The sequence below is a fragment of the Bos grunniens genome, chromosome 25 (assembly GCF_055505025.1).
Source record: "Bos grunniens cultivar Pamir isolate PY7600 chromosome 25, Bosgru_T2T1.0, whole genome shotgun sequence".
Classification (NCBI taxonomy): domain Eukaryota; kingdom Metazoa; phylum Chordata; class Mammalia; order Artiodactyla; family Bovidae; genus Bos; species Bos grunniens.
Genome location: NC_141189.1, coordinates 5403480 through 5425472, shown reverse-complemented (window position 1 = coordinate 5425472; position 21993 = coordinate 5403480). Strand labels below are relative to the sequence as shown.

Genomic DNA, 21993 nt, shown 5'->3' with positions numbered 1-21993 from the left:
GCGTTTCTTGAACGGAGGGCAGCATCTCCAAGCCGTGTGCGTCATGAGCGAAGGCGCCTGGAGAAAGAGCCCAAAGGGCCCTTCTAGAGGTTTCGCAGCGTCGCGCGCGCCTCTGGGGACGCTGAGTCAGAGTCGCCGGGCGCGGGCACGGACGCTTGGAGGGGAGGGGGCGCCGACTGGAGGAGCGGGCACCGGGGAGGGGAGGGATCGAGGGGAGAGGAGGGGCGCGGCGACGGGAGGGAGGAGGGGGCGCAGATTGGAGGAGCTGGGGCCCGGGGGGAGCCGGGAGGATCGCGGAGAGAGGCAGGGTGCAGCGGGGGCCGGGGAGGGGGCGCAACGCGGCTGACGTGGGCCGGGGTCGGCGCGGCGGGCCGTGGGCGGCGGCGACGCGCAGAGACTCCGCGATCCGAGGCGAGGACGAGCCTGCGCCGCGCCCGCACCTCCCCGCACCGCCCTCGCCGCGCGCCCCAGGCGAGGCCGCCGCCGCAGTCGAGTCCAGCCGCGTCCCCTCGGCGTTCCAGCGGCTCCTGGCGCCGCCATGGCCCTGGCGCTCTGGCCGCGCCTCGGCCGCATCCTCTGGCTAGCCTGCCTCCTGCCCTTGGCCCCGGCTAGGGTGGCCGCAGGTAAGGCGCCGCGCGGATCGGCCGGCCGCCCTCCCCGGTCGGCCGCGCGCCGGGGGCCTCGGGGCGGTCTGGAGCCGGCGGCCTCGCCGGGAGCCGGGGCTGCGGAGGTGGCGCCCTGCGCCCTGTGCTCACCTCCCTCCTCTCCCGAGGCCGCGCACTGTGGAGGGGACCACGGCCCGACGGGCCTGTCCCTTCACCCCTGTCCCCTGAAGTCGCCGGCACTTGGGGGGCTCCCCGCGCCCCTCGCTTCTGCAGGCCCTCCAGATCGGCCCTGCCCTAAGAACGGCGTGGTGGCCGAGGCCTCCATCCCGGAGCCTGGGAGCCTCCAAGCCGCTGGAGGTGGGGGAGGATGCTGCGGGGGGACCGGGGATGCTGGGGTCAGTCGTCACGCCACAGACCCCAGGGAGTGCGGCCAGATTGCCTCCAATGTTGCCTTATTGGGAGAGGCGTGCCACCCAGCTCCTGTCGGCTTCGGGGTGGTGGTTGGGGGCGGAGGGATGCGATTTTCAGAGCCCGGGAAGCCAGCCTGCCATTTCCTCTCTGGGAATGGTTTCCAAAATGGACCCCGAGCTGAATCCGCTGGGTAACACTCCGTGTCCCCCGGGGCTGTGCTTCTAGCATCCCCACCTCCTCACCGCCCGAAGGCCAGCACCCCACTTTTCTGGGCCATTTTGGCGACAAAATAAAGGGGACCCAGGTTGGAGAGTTTGGAGTAGACTGTTGGCAGCTATTGGGTGCGTTCAAGATTATTGAATGCAGCTATTCAGTATTATCCAATATGTTCATCATGCCCCATCCCACCTTCAAAGAATGGTAGAGAGAAGAAGAGATGGAATCCTAACTTGTGAAATGAAAGCCACAAGGGAAAGTAAAAACCCTGCATCTTAGGAGTGAATGTTAAGAGAATTTTGTGCTTGGTCGGGATAATCTGCTTCTCCCTGGATATTCACATAGAAATGAGGTCTCTTGTCTGTTAGGTTTACAGATGTCCAGAAATGATCAGTGTGGCCTAAATTGCCAGAAAAAAAAAAGTAGGAGGGGATTAATTCTTTGGAAATCATATGTAGTTCCCAGCCTGGCCTACTGCACCCATGATACAGTCGAAACAACTGAGATGCGGTTGGGGAAAACCCACAGGAGAGAAAGATTCAGAAGCCCTTTTGCAGCCTCCCCAGGTCTGAGTCAGACTCAGGCACGCTTCCTGTACCAAGGGTTAAAGTCAGAAGTCGGTGTCCTGGACCATTCATTAATTCCAGGTTGTGTTGTTCACACTTCAGAGGTACTTTGGGAAGTGTTTTGGGCTGACAACATGTGCAAGGTGCAAAGGCCCATGTAACCCTTTTCTAGAAGGTTCTAGGGCCCCTGCAGGCTGTGTGGTCAGGGAGTATGTACATGCTCCAGGTGGAATCCAAGGGAGCCTGCTGGTGGGCATTTTTCCATGGGTCAAGCTTCGTGGCTCTTGCCACTTCACATCTTGCTGTGGCCCTCTCAGCTCTGGGCCACTGGGGTGCCTGTGGGGTCCCTCAAGCCTGGCCTGGGCTGCTCTATACTCCAAGGCCAGGGCACCTGGACTCCAGAACAGGAAACATGGATTTCGACGGGTAGGTTACCCGACCCGGGCTTGGTCCCTTCAGCCACAGGTGGCAAAGACTTCATGGCGCATTTCAGATTCTGGACAATTCTGAGACCCTGAAGACGAGGGGCAGCATCACCCAGGGGCTGTGAAATACCTGCTTTAAAAAACAAAAACACAAAGTACCCTTGGAGTCTCAGCGTTTGGATAGGTGGTGCAGGGGACGGCTCCCAGGAGCTGGGCCACTGCTGCTGTAGCTGCGTTTGCTGTAGCCACATCCCCTGCCCTCCCCCACCCCGTCCCTCCGCCCAGCTGAGACGGCTGCCCCCCTATTCCATTCCCCTGGCAACCGATCCGCGTCGTCTCGTCCTCATCATCGTGCTGACATGCGCCCATCTTGCTGCAGATGCTGGCTGGCCATTAGCATGCAGCCGAATGTCCCTGCCACCTGCCAGCCTTGCTCTGGTCCACGCGCCTCTCCTTGTAGGGGGGGAGACGGTGGGCAAGAGCAAGAGGGGGAAGGGTGGAAATGGCCTCTCATCTCAGCACCTCCTTCTGCAGCAGCCTGGCCAAAGGCTGGCCCCCCACCACCGCCAGAGGCTGTCCCCCAGCCAGAGGAACTTAGCCTGGGGCAATGCAGATTTTCTCTGACCCCAGGCAGTAGCGTTATCCCCTGGGAGCCCTTGGGGATTCAGGTTCCCCAGTGTAAAATCTACACTGTTTGTTTGTTTGTTTTTTTCAATTTAAAGAATCTTTGAAAGTTTATTTTTTTTTTTAGCTTTTATTTTATGTTGGAGTATAGCAGATTAATTGGAGAAGGCAATGGCACCCCACTCTAGTACTCTTGCCTGGAAAATCCCATGGACAGAGGAGCCTGGTAGGCTGCAGTCCACGGGGTCGAGAAGAGTCGGACACGACTGAGCGACTTCACTTTCACTTTTCACCTTCATGCACTGGAGAAGGAAATGGCAACCCACTCCAGTGTTCTTGCCTGGAGAATCCCAGGGACGAGGGAGCCTGGTGGGTGGCCGTCTATGGGGTCACACAGAGTTGGACACAACTGAAGTGACTTAGCAGCAGCAGTAGCATAGCAGATTAATAACATGGTGATAATTTCAGGTGGACAGCAAAGGGACTCAGCCATACACTGTGTTTTCTTGGAGAGACTTCTGTCTGGAATTCTCTCTTTGAGATTAAGACACTGCTGGTCCCTTTTGCAATGCTAGCTCAGATGACTTTATAATTCAAAATATGGCATCAAGGAAAGGGATTCGGAACCGATGTGTAACATGAGTGACCAAAAGGCTGGAGACAGAGTCCCCAGTAGGGGCAGGCGACATGGTGTCGCAGGGTGAATGGGATCCAGCTGAGGACCCACTCAGTCACCTTCCAGTTTGGCTGAATCAACAGGTCTCTCGTGAACCCCACAAGGGCAGGGGGCACGTCCTATACTTCTGGGTCCCCTCAGAGCTGTGGGGTGGGGCCCAAGGAAGGGGCTCAGTCTGCAGCACCTGGATGAAGAGTTTCCTAGGGCAGCACCAGGTGGGCTGGTACCCCTGCCACACCCTTCTCTCCAGGTGCCACTCCACAGCACAGTGTCCAACCGCTACTTGGTGCCGAGTGCTTGACTAGGCTAGGAGGAGACGGGGATGACCCCTGTCCTGCCCTCAGGGAGCTTGCAGTGCAGTTAGGGGAAATGAGGAAATGTCTATCCCAACCCAGGGTGAGCTGTGTGCCAAGCTGTTGGAAGAGTGCTGAAAAGATGAGGGTGCGGGGCAGGGGGGTAGGAGTCAGGGAGGGCTTCCTGGAAGAAGTTATATCCACAGACAGCTAGGTGAAGAAGAGCAGTGGGGACAGCATGTGCAAAGGCCTTGAGGCTATGAAGGACAGAGCAAGTATTAAAGCTACAGCATGGATGTGCCAAGACATGAATGTGGATTCCCTCTACCGGGAGGCCAGCCCGTGATCAGATGAACTGTGCAGGAAGCTGCTTGCTGGGGTGGCTGAGAGTAGGGCAGAACTGGAGGCCAAGGGTCAGCGGGTAGGATGGAGCAGTCATCTACTGGATGGGGGCTCCCCAGGATGGCGCTAGTGGTAAAGAATCGCCTGCCAGTGCAGGAGACACAAGAGACATGGGCTCGATCCCTGGGTTGGGAAGATCCCCTGGAGGAGGAAATGGCAACCCACACCAGTATTCTTGCCTAGATAATCCCATGGACAGAGGAGCCTGGCAGGCTACAGTCCATGGGGTCGCAAAGAGTCAGACACAACTGAGCGACTGAGGACACACACACACACAAGTGTTCGTAGTGATGGAGAGGAGCAGCGAGAGTAGCAGGGGCCCAGGGACCCTCTAACCAGACAGAGAATGACAGGTACTGAGAATGGTAGGTTTGGGAGGGGAGAAAGCCAGGGGGTCTAGAGCCGGGGACCCCAGCCTCTGGGATTAATGCCTGATGATCTGAAGTGGAGCTGATGTAGTAATGAGAGAAATGAAGTGCACAATAAACATGATACTCTTGAATCATCCTGAAAACATCCCTACCCCGCTCCCTACCCAGCTCAGTGGGAGAAGTATCTTCCACGAAACTGGCCCCAGGTGCCAAAAAGCCTGGGGACTGCTGCTGCATCCCTGGCCTACAGAACTTTGGATGATGAAGGATATATTTTCCATCTGTGCTGTCCGGGAGAGCTATGGCTCTTGAGTGCTTGAAATATGGCTCTGGTGCAATGGAGGGACTGAATTTTTTAGTATTAATTACATTTAAGTGATTAAACATAATGGCATGTGGTTAGTAGCTACTACATTACTGCTTAGTAGAATTGAAGTCACTGTTCCTGGGTTCCATCAGCATTTAGGAGGTACCAGAAGTCAAGGGAGGGGGTGCCTATGCCTGGGAAAGGGAGAGGTGGGAGGGGCTGAAATGATGGGGGTGGGTGTTGTGGTCCCTCCTCCCTTCCTTCTGTATCACCTCATCTGCCCAGGTGTGCCCTGCCACAGGCTGGACAGTCTCTAACCTCACAAGCCCTTCAGACATCGCACCTGAAGAGGAAAACCCAAACTGCAGGAAAAGAGTTACCGAAACACGCAGTAGTGTTATTGAGGAGAGGGAAGAGTTCTGGGAATTCAGATACACCTGCTTGAGGGATTATCTTGCAACCACTGAAGTTCACGTTAGGACCCCCGCGGACATCCTTTTGATGTGTCATGTGGAAAAAAAATCACGCAGAGTTGTGTGCAGAGGGTGATGCTGACGAAGTTGGAACTTTGGTGCATGAAAAAGAGCCAGAGGACCTTAATCTGTTAGCAGCTGTTGTTTTTTTTGGGGGGTAGGGTAATAGGACACTTCTAATATTCTTCATGTGCATGTATTACTTTGCGTGTGTGTGGCCACGCTGTGCTGTGTGGCATGCGAGATTTTAGTTCCCCAGCCAGAGATTGAACCCATGCCCCCTGCATTGGGGGCATGGGATCTTAACCACTGAAGATTCCAGGGAAGTCCCTGTCTTAACTTTTATGATGGAAATAAACCTGATTTTTAAAATCTTACCCGTGAGTATGATAAAAATCTTCAGTTATCTAAAGCAGGTGAAGCATAATAACTTAGGAAGATGCTTGATATGCAAAACCAGCAACAACAGTGGAATAATCTCAGAGTAAGCATCATTTGAAAAAATAGCAGAAAATTGTCCAAATATAGTAAGAGGGACCGTTGCTGATTATTTTAAAAGTTTTCTTTTTTAAAAAAATTTTATACCTTTCTGTATTTTCAGATTATAATTAGTCTTACATTCAGTGTAAGACTGAATGGTCTTGGTCGGGTGGGGAGTATTATTTAAAAGGCCTCTTACATGGTCTCCATTCCATGTCCACAAGGCCCTGTTCTCTCTCTCTCTTTTGAAAAAATATTTGTTTATTTAAGAAAATTATTTATTTATATTATTTGGCCATGCCAGGTCTTCCTTGAGGCACATGGGATCTTTCTTCTTTGTTGCAGCATGCAGGATCTTTTTTTCAGTTGCAGCATGAGGAGTCTTTTTTTTTTTTTTTCTCAGTTATGACATGAGGGATCTAGTTCCCTGACCAGGGATTGAACCCAGGCCCCCTGCATTGGGAGTGCAGAGTCTTAGCCACTGGACCACCAGGGAAGTCCCCAGGCCCTGTTCTCTGCTTGCAACCTGCAAGTCTTAATTCCCAGGTTCCCTGTAAGAGCTGTATGCCCAATATGTCAGTTCAAGTTCCTCAAGGAGCGGGCCCAGCTGGAATCAGAGCGCTCCCGTGCTGACCCCGGCCAAGACCCTGGAGGTCCCTGAGAACGTGTGGTCCCATGGAGCCTTTCTGTGATAACAAAGATCTGTATCCACAGTGTCCTCTCTCGTGACCCTTGGCCACATGCGGCCGTTGAGCCCTTGGAACATGGCCAGTGCGACCAAGAGAGTGGGTTTGAAGTTTGTTTCCTTTTGACTGAAGCTTCAGGAGCCCCACGTGGCAGTGGAACCAACCGTATCGGGTGGCTCAGATCTAGAAGCTCTCAGTTTGTGGATTTGCAGACTGAGACCAAAGAGAAGGGCCCAGTCTTGGATCACAGTGACCCTTCCTCCCGAGGCTTGTTCTGCCCTGCCAAGGCATGAGGCCTCTAAGGGGATCCAGATTCAGCTCTGTGTTTCAACTTGGAATTTTGTTTCACATGTAAAGCTCGGGCCCAAAGAGTGGGTGATGCGGGAGGGCGCCTTTTTGGGCAGCAGCTGCAGTGTTTCCTCCTGTGACATGAACTGATAGTCATTTTTGTAGCTGAGAAACCTGGCCAGGTCAGCAGACTCATGCTCTGTAAGGCCCTGCGTGGCTGGCATGAAAAAAGAAAATAAATTGAGACAGTGGAAAGAGTGTGGGTTTGGAGTCAGCCGGGCCTGGGTTCGAGTCTCCACTTGGCAATGTGCTAATCGTATAATCCTTGGGCTTGTCCCTTGACCTGACTCAGTTTCTCCACCCATGAGATGAATAGACGCCCACGCAGCGTGGGGCAGTGCGGCTCCTGGCCATGCCCTCTCCTGAAACACAGCCTTTGTTTCTGGGTTCCTAGGCCTGTATGAACTTCAGCTCACCACCGATGGCCCTGCCACCACGGGGGCAGAGGTGACCATCATGGCCAGCCTGGTGGCCGATGACAACGGCAGCCTGGCCCTGCCCACCAGCACCCACCTCTACCGCTTCCACTGGATCCACACCCCGCTGCTGCTCACGGGGAAGGCGGACGAGGCTTTCAGCTCCACCATCCGCGTCGTGGGGAGCGTGCCCGGGGACTTCCCAATCTCCGTCTGGGTCACTGCCGCCGACTGTGGGATGTGCCAGCCTGTGGCCAGGAGCCTCCTCGTCCTCCCCATCACAGGTGAGGACCTTCCCTCCTCGCTGATTTGCCTTCAGGCTCTTGGGGCAGAGAAAACAACCAGCCTGGCACAGGCATCACAACCATCACACATGGGCAGATTAGACCCATGGTTTTCAGTTGCTATCAGTTGAGTTAACAAAGGATCAGAAGATGGTAATACCCACTGCTGGCAGGGCTGTGCTGAAATGAACACAAAGTGCATATTTGCTACTGGGGTGTCAACTAATACAGGCCTTGGGAGAGGAGATGATCCAAATGTATCAATGGCTGTAAGTTATTTTAGTCTTCCGATCCTTCTTTCTCTTTCTCTCTTTCCCTATCCCCCCTACCCTACCCTTCTCTTTTTTCCCTTCTTCCTCCCTCACACCCTCCCTCCGTTCTCTCTATTTCCAAGAACTCCCTGCTTTCTTGGAGTTTACAATCAATTTTTTCTTCTTATTTATTTGGCTGCACTGGGTCTTATCTGCATGCAGGATCTTTAGTTCCAGCATGGGAACTCTTAATTGTAGCATGTGGAATCTAGTTCCCAGGCTCCCTACCTTGGAAGTGTGGAGTCTAAGCCACTGGACCACCAGGGAAGTCCCTGTGCTATGCTGTGTTGAATCATTCCTTTGCAACCCCATGGACTGTAGTCTGCCAGGCTCTTCTGTCCATGGGATTCTCCAGGCAAGAATACTGGAGTCAGTTGCCGTGCCCTCCTCCAGGGGATCTTCCCGACCCAGGGATCAAACCCAGGTCTCCCACACTGCAGGCGGATTCTTTACTGTCTGAGCCACCAGGGAAGCCCAAGAATATTGGAGTGGGTTGCCTATCCCTTCTCCAGGGGATCTTCCTGACCCAGGAATCAAACCGGCATCTCCTGCATTGCAGGCAGATACTTTACCAGCTGAGCTACCAGGGAAGACGCCCCAGGGAAATCCCTACAATCTATTAAAGAACTTATCTTCAGGTAATAAACCTCCATTTGGGTAATGGTTTATGCACGAAAGTGTTCATCACAGTTTCTATAATAACAGAGGAAAATAGCAACAAGCTAAGTATGCAACTGTAAGAATACTGATATAATTTGTAATAATAATGATCTTTACAAAGAGTGTGTTTTAGCCTGAGAGAGTACTCATGCTTGTAAATTTTTAAAGATCAAAATGAAATTCTATGACCAATTTGATCAACTGTTTAATGTATGTATACCTTAAATATGTACACATGTGTACTTGGCAATGGGCTTCCCAGGTGGCTCAGTGGTAAGGAATCCACCTGCAGTGCCTGAGATGTGGTTCCATCCCTGGGTTGGGAAGATCCCCAGGAGAAGGAAATGGCAACCCACTCCAGGATTCTTGCCTGGAGAATCCCACGGACAGAGGAGCCTGGCGGGCTACAGTCCATGGGGTCGCAAAGTGTCAGACACGACTTAGTGACTAAACAACACATGTGGTCAGTAGAAATGCTCGTTTTTTTCTAGGCTCATCTAGTACTTTGAAGTATTTCCCAAGAATTGATTTAAAAGCCTGTGCATTTCCTTCTGGTCCTGGGCATCTTTGGCGCCAGAAAGTTCAGGGTCCTGGTGAAAGGGGTACAGGAGCGAACTGTACGTGTAAGACAGGAAGTGAGTCTTCACCAGCATCCACTGGCCTGGGGCAGTGCCTAGGAGGGGGGTGTATGCCTCTGTGTTCGGAGACCTGCAGGGTCCCCTCTTGTTACCACAACGGTGACAGTCAGGAGGTCGGGTGGGGGAGAGGCTGCCCTGCCAGCTGGCACATGGCTCTGCCCTCCTCCACCCTGGGGGCGGGGGACTCACCCTCCCGTGGTTTCTCCCTCCCAGAGTTCCTCGTGGGGAACCTTGTGGTCACCCAGAACACCTCCCTGCCCTGGCCCAGCTCCTACCTCACCAAGACAGTCCTTAAAGTCTCCTTCCTCCTCCACGACCCCAGCAACTTCTTCAAGAACGCCTCGTTCCTCTACAGCTGGGACTTCGGAGACGGGTATGTTCTGACCCCCTTTGATGGCCCAGAGTTCTGGCCTGTGTGGAGTGCTCTGTACTCTGCTATCTTCACCTGCTCACTCTCACTCCGAACATGCCTTGCACACCTGCTCTATGCCAAACTCGTGGTCCCTGGGGAACAGTGTGAGCCAGTCTAATCCCTAACAAAACTTGTTCCAAATTTACAGATTTAAAATAGTAAACAGTAAACATAATAAACGAGGACTAGATTGGAATGTAGGCGATGATCCCCTGCAATTGAATAGTTTGGCAGTGGAGAAGGCATTTCTAAGAATACAAATAAAAGGTAGAAACTGTAAAGGAAAAAAAAAATGCTAAGTTTGGCATCATCAGATTTAAAATTTGAAATGAAAGAAGCAAGTTGAGCCGAAAGATAATGGTTAAACTGGAAGAAAATATTTGGAAGGTATATAAACTTCATATATAAAGAGCATCAACAAATCAACAAAAATATTTTCTTTATTGTTACTCAAGTTCCTTTCAAAGTGATTCAGGTAATTGTAGAGGAAAAAGTCATAACTTAAGATGGAGGTATGATTCTTCCTGTTCTACAGATGAGAAAAGTAAGGCTGAGAGTTATGTAGATAGGAAATTTGGAGCTGAGATTCAAAGCCAGATTTGTCTTAACTCCAAAGTTCATATTTCTCCCCTTCCCAGATCATCTCTATCTAACACACGGTCTTTCCTTGGTCTGGATGGGGTTGCAAAGCACTTCCTGGCAGGTAACAGGCGCCTGTTGCTAAGAGTTCTTCTACCTGTAACTTACAAGTCCAAAGATGACCAACAGCCACTCCACCCATGTAGGTCAGCTGACCTCATGGCCTGGCTGGCCCTGGGGACTGCTGCTGAGGTGACATTTTTGCTTGCAAAATGACATTGGTCTGAATGTGTCACTGTACACCCAACCGCTGATCCTAAAAAGTCACGTGGATCACTTCTGTCATCTCTCCCCTCCCCAACACCGTACAGCACCCAGATGGTGACCAGAGATGGTACTGTCTATTATAACTATTCCATCATTGGATCCTTCACTGTGAAGGTCAAGGTGGTGGCAGGGTGGGAGCAGGTCACGCCGGACGCCGGGAAGGGCATTCTGCAGAAGACGGGTGACTTCTCTGCCTCGCTGAAGCTGCAAGGTGAGTCTCGAGGGGTTGGTGTGGGTTGAGTGTTTGGCTCGTCAAGGAGCCCTGGGTACCACTCCTTCCAGGGCTGGAGCACACACAGATCAGAGTGGCTTGCACAGCCTCTCTTCAGCTCCCTTGGCAGCCCTGTGAGGGTCTGTCATTGCCCACTTCTAAGAGGGCCCTGAAGGCCACGGAGGAGGTTGGGGGCACCGAGTGGCAGAGCGCAGACACTGTGCCGTGATAGGGTGCATCCCCATCACTCTCTCTTTCCGGCTACATTGTCCTGTCGGGAATGGGACGGCCCCAGTCGGCTGCACCGGGAGGGAGCCTCCAGACCCGCCGCTCCTGGCTTTGTCAAGACGGGGCACTGGGGCAGCTGCAGCCGATTTCTCAGTCATGCTAACAGGATGCTGGTCCCCTGCCCCACACACAGCCCAGATGGTGGGGAGGGAGGTGGTTATCCTAAGCCAGCCCCAGGTCCTGCTTACCAGAGTCCTTCTGGCTTCCCCCAGCGGTCTCAGTCTAAGCAGCTCCAGCATCTGCTGCTGATGGGGAAGCAGGACTCTGGATGTGACCTGTGACCTGCCCTTCCGGGGGGCCAAGTGGACAGGGTGGTGGTTGCACAGCCCAGGAACCCCGGGAACCCCGAGACAGCTGTCGTCAGCCACCAGGTATAACGAGGTCATCTTCTTTGCTTTTCAGAAACCCTTCGAGGCATCCAAGTCTTCGGGCCCAACCTAATTCAGACCTTCCAAAAGATGGTAGTGACCTTGAACTTCCTGGGGAGGTGAGTGAAGCCTGGAGCACACTGTGCCTGATCTGTGGTCCTGTCCACACTCCCGCTGAGAGGCTCCTGACTTTGTTTCAGTTCAGTTCAGTCGTTCAGTTGTGTCCGACTCTGCAACCCCATGGACTACAGCACCCCAGGCTTCCCTGTCCATCACCAACTCCCAGAGCTTGCTCAAACTTATGTCCATCGAGTCAGTGATGCCATCCAACCATCTCATCTTCTGTTGTCCATTTCTCCTCCTGCCCTCAATCTTTCCCAGCATCAGGGTCTCTTCAGATGAGTCAATTCTTTCCATCAGGTGGCCAAAGTATTGAGTTTCAGCTTCAGCATCAGTCCTTCCAGTGAATGTTCAGGACTGATTTCCTTTAGGATGGACTGCTTGGATCTCCTTGCAGTCCAAGGGACTCTCAAGAGTCTTCTCCAGGACCACAGTTGAAAAGCATCAGTTCTTCAGTGCTCAACTTTCTTTATAGTCCAACTGTCACATCCATACGTGACAACTGGATTTCATCCCTGAGGGGACCCAAGTTAGGGAACACATGGAGTGACGAGCCCACCCTTCACTGGGCCATGGAAGAGTCACAACATGACTCCGTTCTCAGGGTCCAGGGGAGGGAACACTGGCCTTGTGGGGCTGTCTGCAGTGTGGGAATGCCCTCACCCCTTCAAACCTATAGAAAGCCCACTTATCCTTTCAGACCCTACTCAAATGCCACCTCCTCCAGAAAGCCTTCCCTGACTTCCTCATTGAGAGCGTGCTTCTCTGTCCCCTTGACACACCAAGGGCATCACTGGAGCATGCATTCTGCCTCGCCCAGCAGTCTGTGCATGTCCCTGTATGTGTCACTGCCCTGGCCTCCCCTTGCAGTCTCGGGCCATCTCTAATGTACTACCATGTTCCTGGAGGCCTGGGCACCTGGAAAGAACACTGAAGTTCACGACTGCCTGACCTTTCTTGGACTTGGTCTGTGCTCACACCCTTTGGCAAGCTGAAAAAACATCCCCCCCATTTCCCTGCAGCCCCCCTCTGAACGTGTGCTGGCGTCTTAAGCCCGAGTGCCTCCCGCTGGAGGAAGGGGAATGCCACCCGGTGTCCGTGGACAGCACGGCTTACAACCTGACCCACATCTTCCGGGATCCCGGGGACTACTGCTTCAGCATCCAGGCTGAGAACGTCATCAGCAAGACGCACCAGTACCACAAGATCCAGGTGTGGCCCTCCAGTAAGTGACACTTTGCCTCTGCTCCCAGCAGAAATCAGTCAATCCTGCCACCATCGCCAGTCACCCTCGGTCCACCAATGGCCGTCAGCAGCCAATCCCACTATTACTAGAATCATCGGTAACCCTGCCGGCCCCAATCAGCACCGTTGCCGACCACCCACAGCACCACCACCAAACTCTAGTGCCATCGGCCACTGCTCTAGCCCCGCGACAGCAGCCGCCTTCAGTCCCAGCAACACCACTCTCAACACCAGCACCACTAGCCGTAACGTCTTCACGAGCCAGAGTCAGCGCTGCCGTAGCAACCACCCCAGCCACCGCCAGCACCCCTGTCAATGCCCCTGCTCCCAGCCCCGGCACCCACCATTTGGGCCAGTGCCATCCATACCGTTGTGCCCTGGGATCATCCCAACTTCAGCTCTCGTGTTGCCACCAGTGCTGCCAGTGGGCAGCGTCCCTCCCACACGTGACCTCTGCCTCCCTTGTCCCCAGCACGAGCCCTCCATCCTTCACTGCCGTCACACCCACCCCATCACCTGCGTCTCAGTGTTTTCACTTTCACCAAAACAAGCATCTCCGATGGCGACTGTGCTGGCTTCACTGGGCTGTCAGAAGTCTCCCAGGGAGTGCAGGCAGCTCAGAAAGTGTGCAGTGCAGTCTTTCCCATTCAATTGGGTGCCCAGCCTTCCCCCCGGGCATACTCTTCTCCAAACAGTCACATAGTCCAGCTGCTGGCTTGCAGCCGTGGGATTGACTGATGACAGCACCAGGTTCTCCCCTTCACTTCCAGGGGGTCCTCTGGAAATGTCCTCCCCCAGAAGAGGGCTTTCTTCTGTAGAGGAGAAAGGATCCCAGGCCCTAGGGATGGTCTTTCAGATGCTCAGCCAGGTCCCACCCTGTGTATATTAAAGAGGACCCCCCCCCGCCAGCTGCACTTTCCCCAAGGTTGACTCTTATCAATGCACCAGATGTGTTACCACCCCCTTCAGTCTCCCAGTCCCTACTCCTTGAGCCGACTCCATGCTCTGCCCTGGGCCCTGGCTGACCCTGTGTGCCAGGTAGACTCTTTGACCTGCGGGCATCCCTGGGGGCCTTGGGCCCTGACTCCCCCGCACCTCCTGGGCACTGAGCGCCTGGGATCCCCTGCGTCCTGTGTGGAAAGCTGGCACTGCAGGTAATCCATGCTGCCTTTCCTCAGAGACAGATCCTTTTGGTGTGTGGTGGTGTCTCTACCCGGAGGAGAGTGGGAGAAGGGTGAGAAGGAACCCACACTTGCTGATCAGCTGCCTTGCACCTGCCTCACCTGGTTGCATCTCCACGGCCACCTCGTGGGTCAGCATGACTGTCAGGTCACCTGGGCAGAGCCGAGATTTGAACCCAGGACCCGCTGGGCTCTTCTTGCTCTGCCCTGTGGCTTCTCCGCAATAGGATCTAAGTGAGCAGGCCCAGAGCTGCTGGAGGTCACAGGGATGCTTGGGTGTCCTCATGCCCTGGCCTCCTTCCCCAACACAAGTCACCCCAGAGAGAAAGGAGGAAGCTGCTGGGTCTTTCATGGTCTAGGCTTGGAAGTTGTACGTCACCCCTCTGTCCTCTGCCGCTGTTTAGAAGCAAGTTGCTATGAGTCCAGCCCACGCTCTGGTGGGAAATTCAGTTGCACCCTTTGAAAGTTTCTATCAAGTACCGCTTTAAAACCCCAACAGACCCTACCTTGGGTTTTGTGAAATCCTGGATTTGCCTATTGGAGTTGCCTGACTGGGACGCATGTACACAAAGAGGGAAACGGCTCTGGTGGGCTCTGTTCTCTCCCCCGAGCTGTACCCTGAGAGCTGGTATTCAGCACTGACTGCCCAGGCTCATGGCTCAACCCCCTCTTCCTCCTAGGCATCCAGCCGGCTGTCTTTGCTTTCCCGTGTGCCACGCTCATCACCATGATGCTGGCCTTCATCATGTACATGACCCTGAGGAATGCTGCTCACCAGAAGGACATGGTGGAGGTGGGTGCTCGGTGGGGTGGGGGCGCTGGACTCCTGGCCTTGACAGGAGAGGATCTGCAGAGAGGGCGAGGGGGAGACCAGGGGGTCTAGGAGGTGCTCTGGATGTCAGAGCAAGACCCCAGGGCTGGGGCTGAAGTACCCATGAAGCATCTGTAACTGGGGCCCCGTTGATAAACTTGGTTGCTTCTGATGTCACTTACCTCCTACTCTGCTTGCCCTTGGCCTGCCTGCCATGCCCACAAACTGGTAAAGGAGAGGGCAGCCAAAAGCAGGGGAAACCCAGAAAGCAGAAAAGCCAAGGGCACAGGGAAGCCCCGGGTAGTGTCCGAAAGGTGTTTCTGTGCGTGCAGCAACCAGGCAGCTGAGCTTGTAAGAGGCTGCCCAGCCAGGCTGCTGAGCTCGTAAGGCCACCTCACGGGGCTGCAGGTGGGCGGGAGGGTGATTGACCTGTGGGGTTTTATTCACCATAGGTGGCTGATTTTGACTTTTCCCCCATGTCTGACAAGAACCCGGAGCCGCCCACTGGAGTCCGGTGCTGCTGCCAGATGTGCTGTGGGCCCTTCTTACTGGAGACGCAGTCTGAGTACCTGGAGGTCGTCCGCGAGAACCATGGGCTGCTGCCTCCCCTCTACAAGTCTGTCAAAACTTACACGGTCTGAGCGCCGCCCACCCCCAACCCAGTTTCAGTGTTAACTGACTGCTGACCAGGAATTTTGGGCAGTGTCGGGGGCAGGCTGGTGCACGCCATGAGTGCGGGGCCATCCGCCCTGACCGGTCATCCATCTGTACAGTCTAGCCGCCTCCACAAGCCCCGCTCAGTCCCACCTCCCAGCAATCCATCCATCCATGCGGCCGGAAGCCCCTTTCGGTCAGCCCTGCCCCACCCCTTGCCTTTGAGGAGGCCCCCAAGTGGGACTCCGACACTGGACGTGGTCCGTGTTCTCCCCTAGGTGTGCCCGCTGCCCCTCACAGATTTCTCCCCTATTTGGCACATTTGCCGTCCATCTGGGGTTCACACTTCCCTCCCCCAGGCAGCCCTGCCCAGGTCAGAGGGCTAGGAGGAAGCTCACAAATGGTTAATTTAAGGCTACATCACGAAAGATCTTACATACAGGGACAAGCACGCATGACGTCACCCAGACGTTTCAGACGACTTCCCCTCTCTCAGTTAGTTGCTTGCTGAGATGTCCCCTCGATCAGAGCTAAAAGGAAACCTGACCTTTCCCACGTGGCCCCGACAGCTCGGGGGCCTGGCTCCTGCCTTTGTGTGCTGTCCCAGGGGCTCCTGGGTCCCCTTCTGAGGAAACCCTGTTCCCCGTCTGCTTGCTGGGGGTCGGGTGGGGGGCAGGGCTAATGCTTTGTGAGTGTGAAGTGCTTCGTAGACAGCACTTTCTTTTATTGAGTCCCTGTCAACTTGCATTGAGGAAGAGGCTCTGTGGCAAAAGAGTCAGGCTGGGGGGAAACTTGGGTACCCTGTGCGGGGGACAGAGTTCTTGCCCCCTTAACTGCTCCCAGGGTGGCCTTGAGAGGGAAGAGGACTGGATGGAGCCCAGGGTGGGGGACCAGTCCACCCCTCTCCCTTTGGCCCAGTGGCCTGGGGGAGGCAGGTCAGGTGCAGAGAGTGTGGGCACAGAGGGAGCCCATGGTCGGGACCCCATCCACCGTGCAGGAGTGGGGAGCAACCTGGGCCTGTCTGGGGAGGGAGCAGGGCCGCGGAGGCCGGGCTCTGTCAGCATAATTGTTTGCTCTCAGACTCCGCTGAAGACAGCATCCCCACCGTTGTACAGCTCATACTCATAAATACTGCCGTTATTGCTGAATAAAGCTTGTGTGCTCTGACGATAGCCAAGCCTTGAGCGGGTGGCTGAGTCTCTTCTTTTCCGTGCCTGGACGTTTGTGCCTTGCAGGCAGCAGGAGAGGTTCTTGGATGTAGCAGGACTTCCCCAACACATTCTCTGGCAGGTGCACGGGATGGAGCCGCTGTCCCGGGCTCTGGTCTCGGTTTGGACCAGTGGTTCTCAAACTGCCGCTTAGGCTGCCTCACAGACGATCGGGCTCCTGAGGGTCCCCTGGAGGTGGGTCCAGGCGCCCCCAGGTGACTCTTAAGTCTGAGACTCTGGGGGTGACTCCTGGTCAGGGTGGGACGTAGGCCGCACCTGGGAACTTGGAAATACTGATCCCTGGGCCCCATGCCACACCCGAAACAGCTCCGAGGAGCAGGCAGCCCCAGTGCACCCTCAAGTGTGAGAGCTTCCTGTCTCCAGCAGGGCCTCTTGAACTTTGTTCAAACACTAGGACTTAGGTTTGAGAAAAGAGATTCAGTTTGCATGCTTAGTCGTTCAGTTGTGTCCAACTCTTTGCAACCCTTTGAACTGTAGCCCACCAGGCTCCTCCGTGCATGCGATTCTCCAGGCCAGAACACTGGAATGAGTTGCCGTACATGCCAGGGGCTCTTGCCCACCCAGGGATTGAACCCATGTCTCTTACGTCTCCTGCATTGGCAGCCGAGTTCTTTATCACTAGTGCTGCCTGGCTTCCCTGATGGCTCAGCGGTAAAGAATCCCCTTGCAACGCAGGAAACAGGAGATGCGCGTTAGATCCTTGGGTTGGGAAGATCCCCTGGAGGAGGAAATGGCAACCCACTCCAGTATTCCTCCCTGAAAAGTCCCATGGACTTTTAGCTTAGTGGGCTACGGTCCTTAGGGTTTCAAAGAGTCGGATACAAATGAGCGAATAAGCACCTGGATTTAGCCAATTAACAATGTTGTGATAGTTTTACGTGAATAGCATAGCCATATATATATACACATGTATCCACTCTCCCCCAAACTCGCCTCCCATCCAGGCTGCCACATAACACTGAGCAGGGTTCCATGTGCTATACAGTGGGTCCTCGTTGGTTATCCATTTTAAATGTAGCAGTGTGCACGTGTCCATCCCAAACTCCCTAACCACCCCTCCGCCTGGCAACCGCAAGTTCGTTCTCTAAGTCGGTGGGTCTGTTTCTGTTTTGTAAGTTCATTTGTATTGTTTCTTTTTAGATGCTACGTATAAGGGATGTCTTATGATGTTTCTCCTCTGTCTGAGAACTGTCAGGGTTCTATATTAGTTCACCCTACACCTACATCCCAGCCCCAGATGGCAAAAGGGCTGGGCAGCTATTCCCAGCAGCCTACACTTCTAGGAGGGACTTCGCCATGGCTAATGAGAGGCTGCAGGTTCTAATGACCACAGGATGTCAGGAGCAGAAGCAACTGAATGTATTTTTGCTGGTACCTGTTAAGAGCCACGTTTTCCTTGAAGAAGCCTATCACCCCAGACATGCCCGGGTGTCTAGGAAGATCCAAGGCAAGGTCGATGAATTCATCTATTCTGGGTTGACTAGCTGTTGTTATTGTTCAGTCGCTAAGTTGTGTCTGACTCTTTGCAACCTCATGGACTGTAGCATGCCAGGCTTCCCTATCCTTCACCATCTCCCAAACCTTGCTCAAACTCACGTCCATTGCCTCAGTGATGCCACCCAACCGTCTCATCCTCTGTCGCCCCCTTCTCCTCCTGCCCTCAATCTTTCCCAGCATCAGGGTGTTTTCCAGTGAGTCGGCTCTTGGCATCAAGTGGCCAAAGTATTGGGAAGTGACTCTCCTGAAATTTATATCCACCCTGAATTGGTGAATGGGCCCTTCTGTGGAAACAGAGTCTCTACAGATGTGATCAAGTTCAGATGAGGTCTTGTTCATCATCAGAGCGGGAAGCCCATGGCTGTCTTCTGAGGATGATGTCTTGTTCTGTGTTGGGGGCGGGGATCAGAGGGTGGGAGGGAGGCAGCCAGGCTCTGAAAGGTACGGCAGGGGCCACAGCTGTGCTGGAGCCTGGCTAAGGGGCTGAGGAGGAGCTGGGACCACCAGGCAGGATCTGAGTCTGGGGCTCTTAACCTGAGGGTGCCTGATTCCCAAGGGACCTATGGAGAGAATTCACGAGCTTGGATGGGAGAAATGACATCTCTGCTGTTAGAAACCTTTAATCAAATCAAGGTCATAAATATAGGACCGAAACTGTTGTCAGCAGTTTCTGGGGCTTTGCCATCAGTAACAATCACAAATGCGTTCACATCACATTCCAATTGTGAATCTCTCAAAACGACATTTATGCTGATCATGCCTTCAGAATTACAGTTGTTATTAGACTTGCTGCTGGATATTATTTCACTGAGCACATATATTACAACTGCCATTTTGATAACTGGTTGCCTTTGGATTCCAATTATTTACTATTATGCTTTCAAAAACATTCTGATTTATTCTGATGACTGGGTCTGACTGCAGAGGAGCTCAGGGTGTCAAGAAGGCTATCAGACCCCTGTAGCTGTACCCTGGGGCGGTCCTTGGGGAGCACAGGGGGGACAAGGGACTCTGCTTTCTTTGTCCCAGAGAGAAGGATCCTTCCCGGGGCGCCTGACCCAGGAGACCACGTGTCAGGTCCCCACGGGCCACCTGCCTGCAGTTCCCAGAGTGACCAGCAGGTGGCAGCCCTTCTCAGCCATGCTTCTGCAGTTTCCTCCTTCCAGGGCAGCCTGTGGGCGCCAGAGGAATACAAGGGCCACGGAGGGTGTGGGTCCTGGCAGCTGAAGCACCCACAGATGCATGCACCTGTGCACACGTGTGAATACACAGGCACACGCCACATGCACATGCATGCTCACACTGACAGCTGAAGGAGCCTACCTGGGAATCAGCTTCCAGAACATCCTACCCTTTCCAGGATGGAAGGCATCCCCAGGACCCTTGCCCTTGGGAAGTCCTTGCAGGAGAGGAACCTGCATTGTTCTTTCTCATCTCTTCCTTCCCTAATAGTTTTTCTGAGGTGTCCGCAGGTCAGCACAAGCCAACAGCTCCAGCCACGAAAAGAATCCAATTGCAGCTGAGGTGGGCTTCCCAGCTGGCCCTAGTGGTAAAGAACCCGCCTGCCAGGGCAGAAGATATAGTGAAATGTGGGTTTGATCCCTGGATTGAGAAGATCCCCTGGAGAAGGAAATGGAAACCCACTCCAGTATTCTTGCCTGGCGAATCCCACGGACAGAGGAGCCTGGCAGGCTGCAGTCCATAGGGTCACAAAAAGTCAGACACGACTGAGTGACTTAGTACACGGGAGGTGGGGTGAGGTGTAGACCGGAGCCCCGGCCTGGCTCCCAGACCTCGGGCAAGCGACTTAACCTGTCCAAGCTCTAGTTTCTTTGTGTTGCACGATTTGTATAAAGACTGAACTCTCACAGCTCAATGTCTATAAGACCAACCATGCAAGTGACAAACGAGCCAAGGACTCGAATAGACACTTCTCTAAAGAAGACATACAAATGGCCAATAAACACATGAAAAGATGCTCAGTATCATTAGTCATAGGGCAAACACAAAACCACAATGAGAAGCCACTTCATGCCCACTGGGATGGCTCTAACAGAGAAAACGAAACGCGATCAAACCGAAACAGAAAACGGCAAGTATGGGGACGCACAGGAACCCTCGTACGTCGCTGGTGAGAATGTAAACTGCTAGATAGTTTTGGCAGTTCCTGAAAAAGTTCAACATAGAATTACCACGTATCCACATGTGCTCAGTCGTGTCTGACTTTTTGTGACCCTGTGGGCCAGGCTCCTCTGTCCATGGGATTCTCCAGGCAAGAACACTAGGATGGATTGCCACACCCTCCTCCAGGGGATCTTCCCAACCCAGGGACTGAACCTAGAATTGCCATATGACCCAGCAATTCCACCCCTAGATGTATGCCTAAAAGAACTGAAAACAGAGACTCCGACACTTGTTCATGAATGTTCATGGCAGCCCTACTCTCAAGAGCCCAAAGGTGGAAAGAGCTCACATATACATCAGCAAGAGAATGAATGAGCAAACTGTGGTACATACCGCGTGGAATATGGAATATTGCGTGTGTGCTCAGTCTCTCAGTCATGTCCGACTCTTTGCAACCCCATGCAACCTCTTTGTGGCCCGCCAGGCTCCTCTGGCCATGGAATTTTCCAGGCAAGGGTACTGGAGTGGGTTGTCATTTCCTGCTCCAGGGGATCTTCTCGACCTGACCCAGGGACTGAGCCTGTATCTCCTGAGTCTCCTGCATTGGTAGGCAGATTCTTTTCCACTGCGCCATCTGGGAGGCCCTCAGTGGAATATTATTTGGCCTTAAAAACTAATGAAATGCCGCTACAATAAGAATAAACCGCAAAAGTATTATGCTCAGTGAAAGAAGTCCGCCGTGAAAGGCTACACATGTGTCATTATTCCATTTGTATTGTGTCCAGAACAGGCAAATTCATAGAGAGAGAAAGCAGATTGGTGGTTGCTGGGGGTTGGAGGAGGGAGGGAGGAATGGGAAGGGATTTTTTTTACAAAATATGGGGAATAACATTTATTATATTCATACTGTACACATACAACTGGCAACAGGGTTAGGGGACTGTTTAGTTAGGGTTAGGGGACATGTTTCTGACTTAATGGTAAGACATGATTTAATACATGAATATCACAGGGGCTTCTGCTGGGAGCTCCATTAGGTGAGTCACCACATTCTGGGACAAATATTGGGATAAATTTTCTTTTTTTTGCTGGGGAAGGGATTATTTAATCCAACTGTCTGCAACCTCTTTGGCACAGTACTGGTTTCGAGGAAGACAACTTTTCCAGGGACCAGGGTTGGGGCGGGGGGAGGTGGGTGGTTTCGGGCTAATTCAAGCACATTACATTTTTGTGCACTTTATTTCTATTATTATTATATCAGTTCCACCTCAGATCATCAAATGTTAGAATTTGGAGGTTGGGAACCCCTGGTTTAATGGGTAGTGGGCATTGTTGGGGATGGTGAACAAAGTTTTGAAACCACAGAAAGGTGGTTGTACAACATTCCAAATGCATTGAATGCTACTGAATCGTTCACTTTAAAGTGACCCGTTGAATGTTATGTGAATTTCATGCATTTTTTCTCCCCCAACAAAAGAAAAGCAAATGGGTGCATTTTCCAAGCAGTCATTCGGAGAACGTTCGGGCAGCATTGACAAGCCTGGCACAGGGGCCCAGAAGAACTGGGAAACACGTGTCCTTTTTTCCCAGCAGGTTGGGCACATATCAGAGTCCGAGTCAGTGGTGAGTTAGGATTGTGGAGGCCCCGGGGAACAAGCGGCCTCCCTGCCTCCCTTGCAGGCGGATGGATTGGATGCCATCTTTGCGGTCTTTTCATTTTCTTCCCCGAAGTCCAGTGTGCTTCCAGGAACCGGC

General features: G+C 53.4%; 1 protein-coding gene across 2 annotated transcripts; it reads left to right on the top strand.

Moving 5' to 3' along the window:
• The first annotated feature begins 469 nt into the window (after positions 1–469).
• Positions 470–16560, top strand: TMEM130 (transmembrane protein 130). 2 transcript variants are annotated; one of them, XM_086373969.1, is made up of 8 exons: positions 470–623; positions 7278–7583; positions 9406–9565; positions 10555–10721; positions 11412–11496; positions 12520–12722; positions 14604–14716; positions 15223–16560. In XM_086373969.1, exons 1-8 carry the CDS (start codon positions 539–541, stop codon positions 15373–15375), a joined length of 1272 nt encoding a protein of 423 aa, XP_086230095.1. In that variant the 5' UTR covers positions 470–538; the 3' UTR covers positions 15376–16560. The 2 variants fall into 2 exon arrangements, with proteins under 2 accessions (XP_086230095.1, XP_086230094.1); XM_086373968.1 differs by having other exon boundaries at positions 15187–16560.
• Positions 16561–21993: the final 5433 nt, after the last annotated feature.

Coding starts and splice junctions, on each gene's coding strand:
- TMEM130 (XM_086373968.1), top strand. CDS start 539: ATGGCCCTGGCGCTCTGGCCGCGCCTCGGCCGCATCCTCTGGCTAGCC. Junction 10,722..11,411: donor TGCCTCGCTGAAGCTGCAAG/GTGAGTCTCGAG, acceptor TTTGCTTTTCAG/AAACCCTTCGAGGCATCCAA. Junction 11,497..12,519: donor ACCTTGAACTTCCTGGGGAG/GTGAGTGAAGCC, acceptor ATTTCCCTGCAG/CCCCCCTCTGAACGTGTGCT.